Here is a 14,158-nt window from a genome sequence, read left to right as displayed (position 1 = left end):
GCTTCCTCAGCTTCCTTCTGGTGTCTGTTGTAGCTTTCATATGAAAATGTTTATCACTTTGTGTTAAAATTAACATAATGATTGCAGAAAGTGAAATCTGTATTTTAAACATAGTACATGTTAACATTATCTGAACATGCAGCTTAAAATAAAGGAAATATATTTTTGGTTTCAGCCCAAAGCAGCCAATGTTCTTGGAGCAGTTAATAAGCCTCTTTCGTCAGCAGGCAAGCAGTCTCAATCCAAATCTTCTCGAATGGAAACTGTAAGCAATGCCAGCAGCAGTTCAAATCCAAGCTCTCCAGGAAGGATCAAAGGGAGGTTGGTAGACAACAAAGGAGCTTTGATATTTCAAGTATTTGTAATGGAAACTTTGAATATTTCTATAATGTTTTTAAAGTGAAAGACAGAATTCTTTTATCTTACACTGAAGTAAAGTTATAGTACTACATTGGTATAACTGAAACCATGAATTTGGCTTTCTGTCCCCAGAAATAAATTTGCTTTAAAAAAACCCCGAAAACCAAAAAAAGCCCCTCAGAATCAAATTACATCCAGAGTTGGCTGAAGGAGGAAAAGGAGAGCCTTATATGTTTCGTTTTTTGAGAACAGGGTTGGGGGGTTTTGGGGTGTTTTTTAGATAGATAGATATCATCCTACACACGTATATATGCACATCTGTGTATGTGTGTGTGTACACACACAACTGCAGTCCCCAGGAACCTCACTGTGCAGTTAACAACACGTCATAGATGGTGAGGACTGGTAGGCCATTGTGGTGATCTCACATGACTTCATCCTCTAGTCCCTGCAGTTTGCTGGACTTTGCAGATAAACATTGTTGGATTTTAGATTAGTTTTGTGATGAAGAGGTGAATGTACTGTAATACTACATAAGTCTTCTTCTACTTATCTGTCTTTAAAAGTTATAGTTTATTTTGTGTCGGCTTTGTAGGTTATTCATCAGTTACTGTGTCTTATGTTCATTTTTTTTAACTGAAAGTCACATTGTCATTAATTTTTTTTCACAGACATTGAGAGATTGCATAGACCCACTATTCATATTTTTTCACATTCTTTCAGGACTGTGAGGAAATGCTATGTTTGAATATAAGGCTTCTCATTTAGTACTTCTGTAACGATTTCATATATGATATTAATTCTACATGTAGTACAGTGTTTCACAAGAAATATTTCTCTGCTAGAAAGTCTACAGAAAGGCTTATTTCTTATGAGTCATGCAGCTTGACATGCTGAAATACATTATTGGCTAGAGACAGGTGGACTCCAGATTCTCCTCTATATCCATCAAAATGAATCTGAGATCAAATTTTGAAAAAAGCTACACTCGCAGCCTAACACGTTCTGTCATCTTCATGATCTCTCCAGTTCACCTGAGTTAAACTGGTGTTTTGAGTGGAGATGTCAAAGACAAAGAGAAGTTATGGCAATGATTCCGTATGTGTGGTATTCCCAGTTCAGTCTGTTGGAATATATACAGGCAAATTAATGTATAAATATTGTATAAAACCTACGCTTCTGATTATGTCACAGTTATTACAGATTTTACACTTGTAGGAGTAAGAACGTCTCTCACTCACTGTGCAGTGCCCAGGCCAAGGAATTAAGGATTTGTGCATTTGAATACCACTTTTCACTTAAACTCATAGCATATTTCTTTTCATTAATAAATGTGCATTGGTATTTAAAAATGTTGCTTCTGCCTATCCCAGGGCAGATGAAATGAAAGGACTCATGTTTTGGCTTTTGTGCATTACTTTTTATCTGTGGGTCTCAGTGTTTTACTTATGCAGGAGGCATTATTGTCCACACTGAAATAAAAATGAAATTTCTACTGTAAAAAACCAACAAAAAGCAGAGGGATGAACTGGTCTCTGAAATTTAAATCTGCTGTTTTATTGCCTATATAGGAAAGTGTGCATTCTTTGGCTGGTCTGTCTGTGGGCATCTTTGACTGGTATAGGAAAGTGTATGCAAATGTATGGAAACATGCAGATCTCTTGCAACTCAGTAAGACTCTTCTGTTTTAAAAAACTGCTTATCTTTCCCAGTGAAAAAAAAAATCAGTGTGGTTTATGATTAAGACCTCTGTCCTGAGACCTAGATGTTCTGACTTGTGATACATGGTGGCTATAGTACCCGCAGTGAAATGTTTCTTTCTGCCGAATTATTCATTTTAGTAATAGATTTCTTAAGAAGATTGTTGTTCTTAGTTGTTTTTTTTTTAATGGTTGCCCAGTGTATTATAATAATGAGGGGAATACATGTTTATTCATTCTAGGCTTGACAGTACTGAAATGGACCACAGTGAAAATGAAGAATTCGCACTGGCTTCACCATTACCAGGAAAGAAAACTGACAAAAGGGACGACTCTGATCTTGTAAGGGTGAGCTGTTTGGTTACATTGCAGATGTTTCATTTTAAATCACCAGGACAATAAAATAAAAATTCATGTGATGACATTTTATATCATTCAAGAAAATATGCTGAAACGTGAAACTGAGTTGATATTGTAAACTACTGGAAGATGTAGTTAGAGTTGGATATGAAAATACAATGAAAAAAAGGTTGAGTTTCTCTGTTTTTCATTGAATTATATAGGTTGGAAAAGACCTTTAAAGGTCATCAAGTCCAGCCATTAAACCAGCACTAGAAGTCTGCCACTAAATCATGTCCTTAAGTGTACTTAGGCCTTAGAGAGTGATAGCCTTGTCCTTATTGAGGGATTTATATATATATATGTAGATCAGTAATGCTGAAGGTTCCTAATAAGGATATAAAACATTTTTTGGACTCTCACTCAGATGTAGTGCTTCATAAATAAAAGAAATTTTAAGCAGGCTAAGTATTATCTTAAGCAGTATTTACACCTGCATCAGAATACAGAAAAATAAACCACCAGAGAAAATTGTAATTGTATTGTAATTTTAAAATCAGGTAAAATAATAAGAATTTCAAATACCACTAGTAAATTTCAGTTCTTTGTGCCTTGATAGCAGTTGACAATCTATATCTTGTAGTATATCCTGAATATTTTGTAGTATTTGGGATATGCATGAAAAAGTAATAAGATCAGATTTGTTAAAATTTTATTTTCTCAGCTGCATTAAAGATGTCCTGTGTCTGATGTCACTGCTGCTTTAATAATTTTTTTTACTGTCTCTGACACTTTTCCTTTCTGTCATTATATCAGTCTGGTGCATTTTTCTTGGTTGCTTGGGACATAAGCTACTGACTAGTAAAAGTGTCCTGAATTTTTGCTTGTGTTGAAGTGTAAATAACCATCTTATATTGTTATATCTTGTGGGAAAAGCAAACTGGCTTATAACAAAATCAGAAAAATCAGGAATCTCTTGTCAAAAAAATGACACTTCTGTAAACTTTTAAGTCTGAGAGTCCAAACAGCTCCTGGCGCGCAATTCATGTTTAGAAGCATTAATTTGAACTGGTAGCTGAGAAAGCTGAGCAATAAAGCAAATACAGTTCAGTGTTTTGAGTACTTTTGAGGGCATTATTCCACTTTAAATCTGTAAGCAAGGTGCTTAAGGTCATTGATTCAGAACTCCTTTTTGCTTTTTTGGAGCTAGGGAGCACATTATAGAAAGCATTAGCTGAGCAGCAGAATTGTAATTGGGTAGCAGAAGGTCCATATTTTAAAGACATCACTCTTCAGGATGTTTGTCCAAATTAAATTGTAGAGTAACACCTTAGTTCTAAGGTTGCGGGACATGGTTTAACCTCAGGAAGAAACTTGACTTTGAAAATTGGCTGCAGTTACCAGCTAAAAGGACCAGCAAAGACAGACGTTCATGATGACTGCAAAGGCAAATAAACTGAAATAACGAGAATGTCACTGATCTAGATCAACAGTTTTGTCACTGAAGACATGAACTGACAGGAGGTGTAATCATTGTTCAAACATTTTTCTTGTCTTCTTCTAGTGTAATTCTTTGTCCTTTAATTTCTTTTCCTTTTTTCCCTTATATCCTCTCTAGATTTTCTTTCTGCTTTTCTTGACAAAGGTTTTTGGATAAAGTGGAAATGTATTTGTAAGCTGACTTCTAGCTTATGTCACAAGGGAAATGTAAAGGAAAAAACATTCACTTGGGTTTTAAGTTGTGTAACTGTCATTGTGTAGATTAAATTGCCATGTGGCAAATACTAATAATGTGCTGAAATACAGTAATGTAAGTATGAAACAAACATTGATATGAAACAGAAATACTGTAAATATTTTGACTTTTGGACAATTTCATGATCTGAAATGAAATACAGTACCCATGAAATGGTACATGGGTAATATTTTCTTTTTTTTTATTTTTTCTAAGGGTGGGGGTTAGTTGGAGTGAACAGGCCCTCATAGCTACTTATTGAAATCTTTGCACTGTTTATAGCTCTTTACTGTGCACTTTACAGAACTAAAGCATGGAGAGGTGAAGGAATATTTTCTGGTTTGAAAGCTTATGATTCAGAAAGGGTTCTGCCTTTCTTGATATGATAGAGAGCAGGAGTGCCATTCAGAAACATCCTTGGCAGGCTTGAGGAGTGGGCCCATGGGAACCTCATGAGGCTCAACAAGTCCAAGTGTAAGGTCCTGCAGCTGACTCGGGGCAATCCTCAGTGTCAACACAGGCTGAAGGATGAAGGGATTGACAACAGCCCTGCCAAGAGGGACTGGGGACACTGGTGGATGAAAAACTGGACATGAGCCAGCCATGTCTGCTCGCAGCCCAGAAAGCCAACTGTGTCCTGGGCTGCATCAAAAGGAGAAGGGGCCAGCAGGTTGAGGGAGGTGATTCTTGACATCTATTCTGCTCTCATGGGATCCCCATCAGGAGCACTGTGGGGTCCTCATTAGAAGGCAGACATGGAGCTGGTTAGAGCAGAGCCAGACGAAGGCCATGAAAATGGTCAGAGAGCTGGAACACCTCTCCTAGGAAGACAGACTGAGAGAGTTGGGGTTGTTCAGCCTGGAGAAGAGAAGGCTCTGGGGAGACCTTGTTGCGGCCTTTCAGTGTATGACGGGGGCTTATATGAAAGATGGAGAAAAACTGTTTACCTGGTCCTGCCGTAATGGGACAAGGGACAACAGCTTTAAACTGAGAGAGGTTAGGTTTAGATAAGACATAAGGAAGAGACTTTTTACAGTGAGGGTGGTAGGACAGTGGAACAGGTTGCCCAGAGCAATTGAGGGTGCCCCACTATTGAAGGTGTTCAGGGCCAGGCTGGACAGGGCTTTGAGTAATGTGGTCTAATGGAAGGTGTCCCTGCCCATGGCAGGGTGATTGGAATGAGATAATCTTCATGAGTCCCTTCAGACACGAACTAGACTGTGATTGTTTTAAGGCTTGGATGGGGTTTTTTGCTGCACAGAGCAAATGCTGAGTCTTGGTACAGCTCTGACAGTAGTGGTTTCGCAGCTACCACTAATTCCTGTTCTTCCCTCTACAATTGTAAATTCAGATTGCCCGCTGTCTCCTGTATTAGTGCCTTGCCAGTGCCAGGATGGGAGCCAGGCATAGCCACCCTGCAGCTCACAACAAGAGCTTGAAGCCATAATTTGACAATTCACATCCTCTCCATCTTAATATTTTCCTATTGATAGAAATGCAGTTATGGATGTTCTATCCTAATGTGTTTGATACAGCTGAAGATACAAATGAGGAAGACCCTACACACTTCAGTGTTTTGACTACTCGCCTTTCAAATAATCTTTCTCTCTTGCCTGGTATTTTTTATGTAGGTATGTGTTTATACTTTTGCAACGTTTTTGAAATGGATATGGTAGACAGACTGAGACAACTTGTGTAGCTTGAAGACTGTATGTCTTGTTGGGTGAAGTTTCTGCATGTGACTGTTTAATATGGCAGTTTAATTTTTTAATTTAATGGTGTAATCTTACCTTTTCAGTCTGAGATGGAGAAGCCTAGAGGAAGGAAGAAAGCAGTTATCACAGATTCAGAAGAGAAATTAAGCATAGATGATCTGAATAAGTTGGGTCAAGAGCAGAAACTTAGAGGTAGTCAACGGGGAAGGAAGAGACCTGCAATTGTTTCAGAAGCTGATGAAACACAATGGCAAGATGAAAAAAGGCTAAAAGAAGATGTGATAGAAAGTGAGGATGAACAGAACAGTCCACCAAAGAAAGGGAGAAGAGGACGCCCTGCCAGAACAAATAATGGGGGAACACCAAAGGAAGAACCAGTGGCAAAGTCATCAAAAAGGAGCAAAAAAAAACAACCGCCAGCAGCTGCAGCAGAAGAGGAGGAGGAGGAAGAAGAAAGGCAAACTGAAAACATTGAACAAAAACCAAAAGGCAGGCAAAATAGGACATCAAAAAGAACACAGCAAAGGTAAGTCCATCTTTTTGTAAGCTGCATATTTTTTATCTTTGGACATTAGTTATAATTTGATACTTTGCAATTTGGGTCTTCCTCAAAACAGAGCAGAACCATCTGAAACTAGTACAGTTGAATCAGCACAGTCTACGCCACAGAAAAGACGAGGAAGGTCATCACAAACACCACCATCACAGCAAAAAAAAGTGTAAGTGTTCTAAATCTGTGTTCAGTGAAAATTAAAAATATACCTCTGTGCCCCCAAGCAAACATTTACTGAAAATATTTCAGAATGCTGTAATTGACAGCTAAGAAAATAAATTGCCATTGTTATTTCTAAAATGTTTTCCTTAGCTGCCTCTCCTAGGTCATCTCAAACCAGATCAAGAGACTGTGAGTAAGTTTAGGGTGCTCAGGTAGCATATTCGTAGCTTTTCTTTTCTAGGAGAAAAGTCAATAAAGCACAGGAGGGCCTTGAAGATAGGGCTTTATTAGGACTTCAAGGAGAGAAAAGTGGTCCTGTTTGTTTTGGATGGGGGGAAGAATCAAATTTTTACTGTAGTGAAACAGTATTGTGGAGAATTAAGTTTATTTTGATTCTCCTTAAATTAATGTTCATGTTCTAGTTTCTGGCCTTCTCATTATCCACTTGAATGATTTCCACATGAATAAAATGTGTTGTGATCAGTGAAGGATAGTAGCTTCTGAAAATTGTGAGGTGCATTAAGCTCCAAAATGAGGTTAAACTCTGTGGCTAGCTTCATTTTCTTGTGCCTGCTGTAGGAAATTACAGGTATCTCTACCTTTTCTGTACATGTGTAGGTAATATATGTAAGCAGAGGTGTACAAGTGGTTATTTGCCCACTAGTATCTAACTGCAGCTCATGGAACAGATTTACTCTTCTATAACGTGGTGATAAATTCTTTATGGCACTACTTAGGCACTTCTGCCATCTGATGTTTTGTAGTATTCTGTAAGTTTTTCTGTCTTCTGGGCTTAGTTAGCATCACATTGATCTTCCTCTGGCAGTGTAATGTACTGATTTGCCTGACCCTGGAGATATTCCATAGCAGAGAACTTTGCGTGAAGAAGCTTGCACCCTCATTTCACCTTCTAGTTTCACACCAGATCACTTGATCTAGCATTTTGCACACACAATATCCTGACCTTTCCAGTGTTCTGCTTCCCTACCTCACGTCAGATCTCTACTGCTCCTTTACTCTGTAACCAGAAACACAGGACTCAGCACTCTCTTGGTTACTACAGAAGTCACTGCTACATGTACAGTAGAACAAGAGTTGGAAGCTGCTACTGCCATGCTGAGAAGACATGCCAACAAGTCATTGTTGGATGATGTGCTGTGTGGCATTTGTGTATTCTCTTTACTAAAAAGTATCTTTCGATTCACTTCTCAGTGAAATTGGTGAGGCCCTTATGTTTCTTTACCCCATTATAAACAGAAAGTAAACTGTATCACTCTCCATGATCACTAACAAATGTAGCTCTTTCCTGTGTATATATGTTGTTCCTGGCACAAGGAACCCAAGTAAGTTGTTTCAGGGTTCAAAGTTGTTGGGTCTATTCTAGATTTCATTTAAAAAAATATTGTGGGTTGGTTTTTTCTTTTCTTTTTTTTTAAATCAGACCACCTATTTTCCAAATCTGCAAGAAAAAGATGAGACCATAGTAATTTTTCAGTCTTTAAAGTACACTGTAGTCAGACCTTTCTTCCTTTCCTACATACATATCTACAGCAGTTTTAACTGAAGATTAACTTGATAGATTCAGCAGGACCACAAGATAGAATATATTTAATCCAAATACTTAAAGCTTTCTAGGCTCCTTGGGAATGGATTTGAAATTAGAATTTGGGATTTTGTCTATGAGGTGATAAAATATCCTGTGGAGTGATAGCGTATAACCTGTTTCTGAGAGCAAATTAGGTTACCAATCAGCGCATGTGAAAAGGCTTATTTTTGTAATATGTGAAAAGATAAACCTAGCTTGTGAGTAATTCTTCTGTTTTGTTTTCAATTCTGTTGCTTCTGTCAGTCTTGGAAGACTTGGTTTGAGCTAATTTGTATTGTTTCTCAAGGGATGGTATGCTGGTTAGTGCTGAACCCCCCACTATTTTTACTATATGCAATTCAGAGATTTTATTTTGTCCAGGTTTTAGTGGTTCTCAGGACTGAAAATTCCTACCACTTTTGTAGTGTAATGATGTCAGAGGACAGTTGTTTTAGATCTGTGCCCACACTGGAGATTGACATCTATCTGTTGTCTGCCTGGAACAGAGTTTCTGGTTTAATTTCAACCAAAAAGTCACCCAGTTTGAGTGCAGCAAGACTGCATCTGAAATAAATGGGATGATCCTGTGATTTGATTCTGAATTGTGCTAATGTAATGTGGGGGATGCTCTGTAGGTTTGGATATATATGTAGTTGGCTTTTTTTAAGGTGAGGGGGGCATGGCTAGTTCTCAAGTAAAGCAAGTGGGTGCTTTTTGCTCGTGTCGCAGGTCCCATAACTAAAACAGACAATTTAAGCTATTGTTGACTGATTGTTCTTGATTATCCTAATTAAGTTATTGTTATCCTGATTATCCCTAGCTCTTAGTATGAGCTAACTTGGAATATTTGCATTTAGGTTCATCATAGTGTTAATTTCATAAATAGCAATATGGGTTCTTCTAGGTTGTGTATAAACTCCTGTAGAAATAGAGTACATCTATTCATTGAATTGAATAGGAAAAAAACAACAAATAATATTCAATCTCTGGCTGTTTGGCTTTTCCTGTTCACTGCTTAGTGTTGTTCACTGCTTTGGCCTGTATTCTGGCACTGAAGAGAAAAATCTGCCTTGTCTATAGAGACAAAATTGTTCAACTTTGTAGTCCTAGCCCTCTATTAAGGAAGAATTTTGTTTTCAAAATTGCTGTTGTCTAACCTCCTAGTTCCACTTCTTCTGATTCATGTATGGATGAACTATATAGGTGTATAAGACAAGAGTATTACATAACATGAAATTTTAAGGCTTCTGTTCTTGTAAAGCAGAATGTTTGCTCATACAGTTTATACGTTTGCAGACTCATATGCTGTGAAGCTGATCTTTATTTTTCTTCTCATTGTAGCCGTGCAGGACGTTCCAAACAGGCAGCCAGTAAAGAGAATGAATCTAGTGAAGAGATGGATGTATTTCAGGGTAGTTCACCAGTCAGTGATGACATTCCCCAGGAAGAAGTAATGGAAGAAGAGGAAGTTTCCACAATCAATGTAAGACAGATGCCTGAGATTTTCTTTGTGAGTCTTTGTGGTGGTCCTCTGTGTATTGATGATCAGAGAATGACTTCTGTTCTTAGAATGATTTCTCCTATACTTAAAACTTATCCTTCCTACTTTAAAATGAATGACGTCATTGTCAGCTGCCACTGTTGTGGAGCTGCACTGTAGTTTCCCAGAGAAGATGCACGTCTTAGAAAATACCTCTTTTTGTCAAGCATCTTAAAGTTTCTGTTCTGTGTAACGTTTCTCATCTATATGCCAGAATTGTGTATTATCTAATGGGAATTATTTTCCAGGTAACTCTTACTCATTCTTCTCAGCTGTATTGTGATAGTGAATAAATTCAAAGCAGACACACAAAATGCATAGTACTGGAACATAAGCATGACATCTTGGAACAGAATCCTAAACTAATTTCTTCCTCTTAGCAGCATATGCAAATATGTTAAGATAATTTCACTTTTATATTTATTTCATACAAATACATTAGCAATTTTAGTAGTAATACTAAAAATTTAACTGTGAATGCCTTTACACTTTTGGATGCATCTGATGATTGGAGCATCTGAGTTTATAAAACCAGTGAAACTGTTTTTGAATACAAGAAGGACACAGGCTCAGTAACATCAAATGAAGTTACATCCTGGTCATTGAACGAGACTTGTGCTTGTGATAAAATGAATAATGAATGCCACTGTTTACAGTTATTCAAACATTATTGAGCAAGACTGAGCATTTTTTCCATTATAAAATATATTTGTTCTCAGATTTTTCAAGATTTTTCTGTAAAAACATTAAAAATACTTTTTCTCCAAATAGGTCCGTCGCAGAACTTCCAAAAGGGAAAGGCGATGAGTGAGCATGTAGTTACCAGCCTTCCAGGTGAAAGCTTTGAAGAATGCTTTTAATATAAAGCTTGAGACTGAATGAAGCTGTTAGTGCACAAATGGGGTTGCTGACAAAAAGACAAAACCTATTTTACTGCCCCTGCATTTGAAGTCCCTAGGTCACAAGCTTTAGCCACACACATGTTGATATCATTAACTGTGGATTTTTGTGAAGTGTAATGTGCGCTGGCTTTGTAGACATATGAACTAAAGAAGAAAACTGTAAATAGTTCTTTTTTTAATGTTTCTGACTTATAAAGTGCTTGTATAGCTTTTATCTGCGGCTTTAAACTGACAGTACCCCACTGTTTATTGGATCGATTGGTTTAAAAAAGAACAGTTTATTGAAAATTGATCTCAAGCAATATCTGTCAGTGTTTGTATTTGTACTCTTGTTGACATTTAACTGTGAAAAAAAAAAATCAGTTGAACAAATAGTGCCACTTTCTTTTGCCACTATTTGTCATGTGGAGGAGAAGAAGAAGAAAAAGTCTTTGTTTCCTTCATGAATATAACCTAGTGTTTACCTTCAGGCACCTACTTATCATCAGAGGTGCTAAATTACTTTCTTTTACAGTTGAACAATGTTGGATAGAATAACACAAGAGATGCAAATTGTGAAAGAAGTTTTGTTTTACGCCTCAGTATTGATGCCAGACTTTTCTGGACTTGTAGTGGCATTGAAAATTCAAAAAGGATTTAAAATATTTTAATTTTAAAAGTGTGTTATTAAATAATGTACTGAATACCCTACCCATTTTATCTTCCCCTATCAGTTTTTATTAATCTACTGTATCAATAAAATTCTGTAACTGAGTTTTTAATAGTCTAGTATGTTAATGTGTATAGATATTTCCTTCTGAACATGATGTTCACAAAGAGCAAATTATTACTACATTATAATATGAAATCTGATATATAAACATTAGTGAAAATACAATTCTTATTACAATGTAAAGTTAATCACAAAGAGAAATTTTATTGATGCAGTGTGTCTTTATAAAGCTGTTCTTGAGAGCCAAGTGTTTTGTATTTTATAGTGAAGTTGCATGTTTATGAAAAATGTGCTGAAAATGGGATGTAATGTTTTTTTTGGAAACTCGTATCTAGCAGTAGTATATGGTAGGTTGCCTCATGAGAGAACCTTTTATTGAGAGTTTATTGTACCTTTCTTTTTTGTTTTTGAGCCAAATTTTTTTGGTATGAAGAGCTAAGTTTTTGTTGGATAACCAGCTGTCAATTATTACAGTCAAGGTATTCAAGATTTGAATGAAGCTCCATTTTTATTTTGTGCTACCATAGAGAGGTTGGGTTTTGTGGTTTTTTTTTTTTTTTTTTTTTTTTTAGGTATAGTCTTAAAAAAAAAAAGGAAACAAAATGCTTAGAGCAGTATCCTGTTCCTGTATGCAGTTTTACAGTTTACAAAGCGTGTCTTTGAACCAAAATGTATCAGTTACTACACTATGCTTAGCCAAGCACACATTATACCTTCAGGTGCTGTTCTCCCTCTGGTACGCTACAGTTGACAACACATGAAAAATCAATTTCTAACCTAAGAAAATTCTATTTCGTTGAATAATGGAGCATTTTCATATAATCCATCAATAAATAAGTTATTGTTGCAAGGTGGACTGTAAAGATCAGAGAAAAGGATAATACTAAACCATGGATTTACTGATTTACAAAGTGTAAGATCACTAGTAAAGCAAGCAACCCTTAGAATTTTTTCATTATGCTTTTTTTTTGTACCAATGGAAAAAAGTATTATAAACAATTAGGTTATTCTGCCTCATCTTAACTTCCCCACTCTTCCAGTATTCAACTTTTCAACATTTATACCTATAGATATGAGGGAAATGCTGCCTAGAAAGGCAAATATGGTTGATAAGAATTGACTTTGAAAGAGTTGGCACAACAGAACTGGCTTACTTATGCTTCAGCAGTGCAAATGCAAGTTGTTGAGGTTTTTTTTTATGGTAGAGAATAATTAAAAGCTAGCTTTATATTTTCCTCTTTGACAGAATTGCACTGAAAACATTTATGGAAGATGTACCTTTAAGTCCATTTTATACAAAAAATATGAAAAATTGATGCTGAAACTGCTGCAGACTCTAGAGGCTTTATGTGCATAAACATGGTTAGGTTAAACTTCATCAAATATTGATGCACCATTACTGATCATAATGTTTATTGTAAATTTAAACTATAGTTTTGCAAATGTTGATTTCTTGGGTTATAATGTGTAATTCATTATTTCTTGAGAAATAGGCACAGCAAATATTTCATTCTTATGTTCAAACTTCTTCTAAGTTCATTCTCATCTCGTATAAAGAAAATGAATATTTTATGTACTAACATTTTGAGATCTGCGTACAGTAGCCACAGTAGATTATAATTATGTATAAAAGATAAATTGCTAACATTCAGTTAGCATGCTCTTCTGCAATGATAATGTTAAGTTTATAAAATGTACTGTATTACATTAAAAGATCAAATTGAACTCACTGTAACAAGTTCCAGTATGACATTTTTGTGAGATTACCGAAGTATCTTGCTGTACTTTGCAGCAAATTAAACTTTTGTTACATTTCCTTTTCTTGCTGCAGTGCAACAGGAAACTCTCAGTGATCTGTAGTTCATATGCGAAATCCAAACAGGGATTGTAATCTTTATACTAATGTTTAAGAATAATTCGCTGATTCCAGAAGCATGGTGGTCTTTTACTTGTAACCTACTGAGGTAATGAATACTTAGGATCAAGTAATCCACTAATAGGAGGGAAACATGAAATTGCTTGAAAGTTCTAGTGTGAGTACACCTGTTCCACCTTGGATAGTCTAGAATTCTGTATTAATAATACTTGACTCTGTCAATTGATTTTATTTTCTAGCAAAACCGAACCCTTTTTCAAATATTTTGACACTTGCTCTTTTGACATTTTGATCTCTGTGAACAAAAACATTAGAATTTACAAAAAGATACTCATATTAAAGACACTTTCGTCAAAAATGAATATGCTCAATTTGTAACTTGAAAAAAAACTTAGAGTTGAATATTAAATACATCATTCTGGCATAGCATTTGTCATCTGATAGTCTAAAAAAGACACCACCAAACTTGAGAGGTGTGTGTGCAGTTTTCTTGCTCCCTTTTTTGCATGTGTAGGTCTTAACAGATTATCAAAATCTGCTTACACACAGTAGGTTTTGGATCCTGCAAGTTTACATCCCTGTCGTTCTGTGGTGTTAATTCTTAAATGCATTCATCCTATACAAATACAGGTACAAACCCAAGTACATTATGTTTGAATATTCTCACACTTGTGCACGCAGGGCATACGAGAATCTTACAGCTGTATATCAGAGATATACAAAATTCTGAGTTTGTGGATGGAGTAATTTTAAAGACTTACCTGTGTTTAAAAATATAATTTATATATATATATATATAGTGTAGAGATTGATACATCTCTACCTCATCAAATAGGTGCAAATACTTTTTTAAAGAGACACATTCAGGTACACCACTGTATTTGATATAGGCAGCATATCTACAACCACATACGGCTGAGTTCTAGATGGCCATCCCTTTAATCTGCAGGTTGTATGATGACCAAGATGATAAAATTCA

The 14,158-nt window shown here is 36.1% G+C and overlaps 1 protein-coding gene across 6 annotated transcripts in view; it reads left to right on the top strand.

Annotated features, from left to right (window-relative positions):
* PDS5B (PDS5 cohesin associated factor B) overlaps positions 1 to 13,537 on the top strand; it is a 102,230-nt gene extending 88,693 nt beyond the window's left edge. For 2 of the 6 annotated variants that reach the window (XM_027677754.1, XM_027677760.1), the window contains 6 exons: positions 176 to 321; positions 2,303 to 2,408; positions 5,933 to 6,375; positions 6,467 to 6,568; positions 9,491 to 9,632; positions 10,461 to 13,537. In XM_027677754.1, the coding sequence (XP_027533555.1) occupies positions 176 to 321; positions 2,303 to 2,408; positions 5,933 to 6,375; positions 6,467 to 6,568; positions 9,491 to 9,632; positions 10,461 to 10,496 (975 nt within the window). In that variant the 3' untranslated portion in view covers positions 10,497 to 13,537. Of the gene's footprint in view, positions 1 to 175; positions 322 to 2,302; positions 2,409 to 5,932; positions 6,376 to 6,466; positions 6,575 to 9,490; positions 9,633 to 10,460 lie in introns of those variants that run through there. The other 4 variants (XM_027677755.1, XM_027677757.1, XM_027677756.1 and 1 more) reach the window with 4 other exon arrangements.
* The last annotated feature ends 621 nt before the right edge of the window (positions 13,538 to 14,158 follow it).

This window comes from Neopelma chrysocephalum, unplaced genomic scaffold (genome assembly GCF_003984885.1).
Source record: "Neopelma chrysocephalum unplaced genomic scaffold, ASM398488v2 Primary Assembly neopelma1_43, whole genome shotgun sequence".
Lineage (NCBI taxonomy): Eukaryota > Metazoa > Chordata > Aves > Passeriformes > Pipridae > Neopelma > Neopelma chrysocephalum.
The sequence above is the reverse complement of the archived record's forward strand: the minus strand, read 5'-3'. Positions and strand labels throughout refer to the sequence as shown.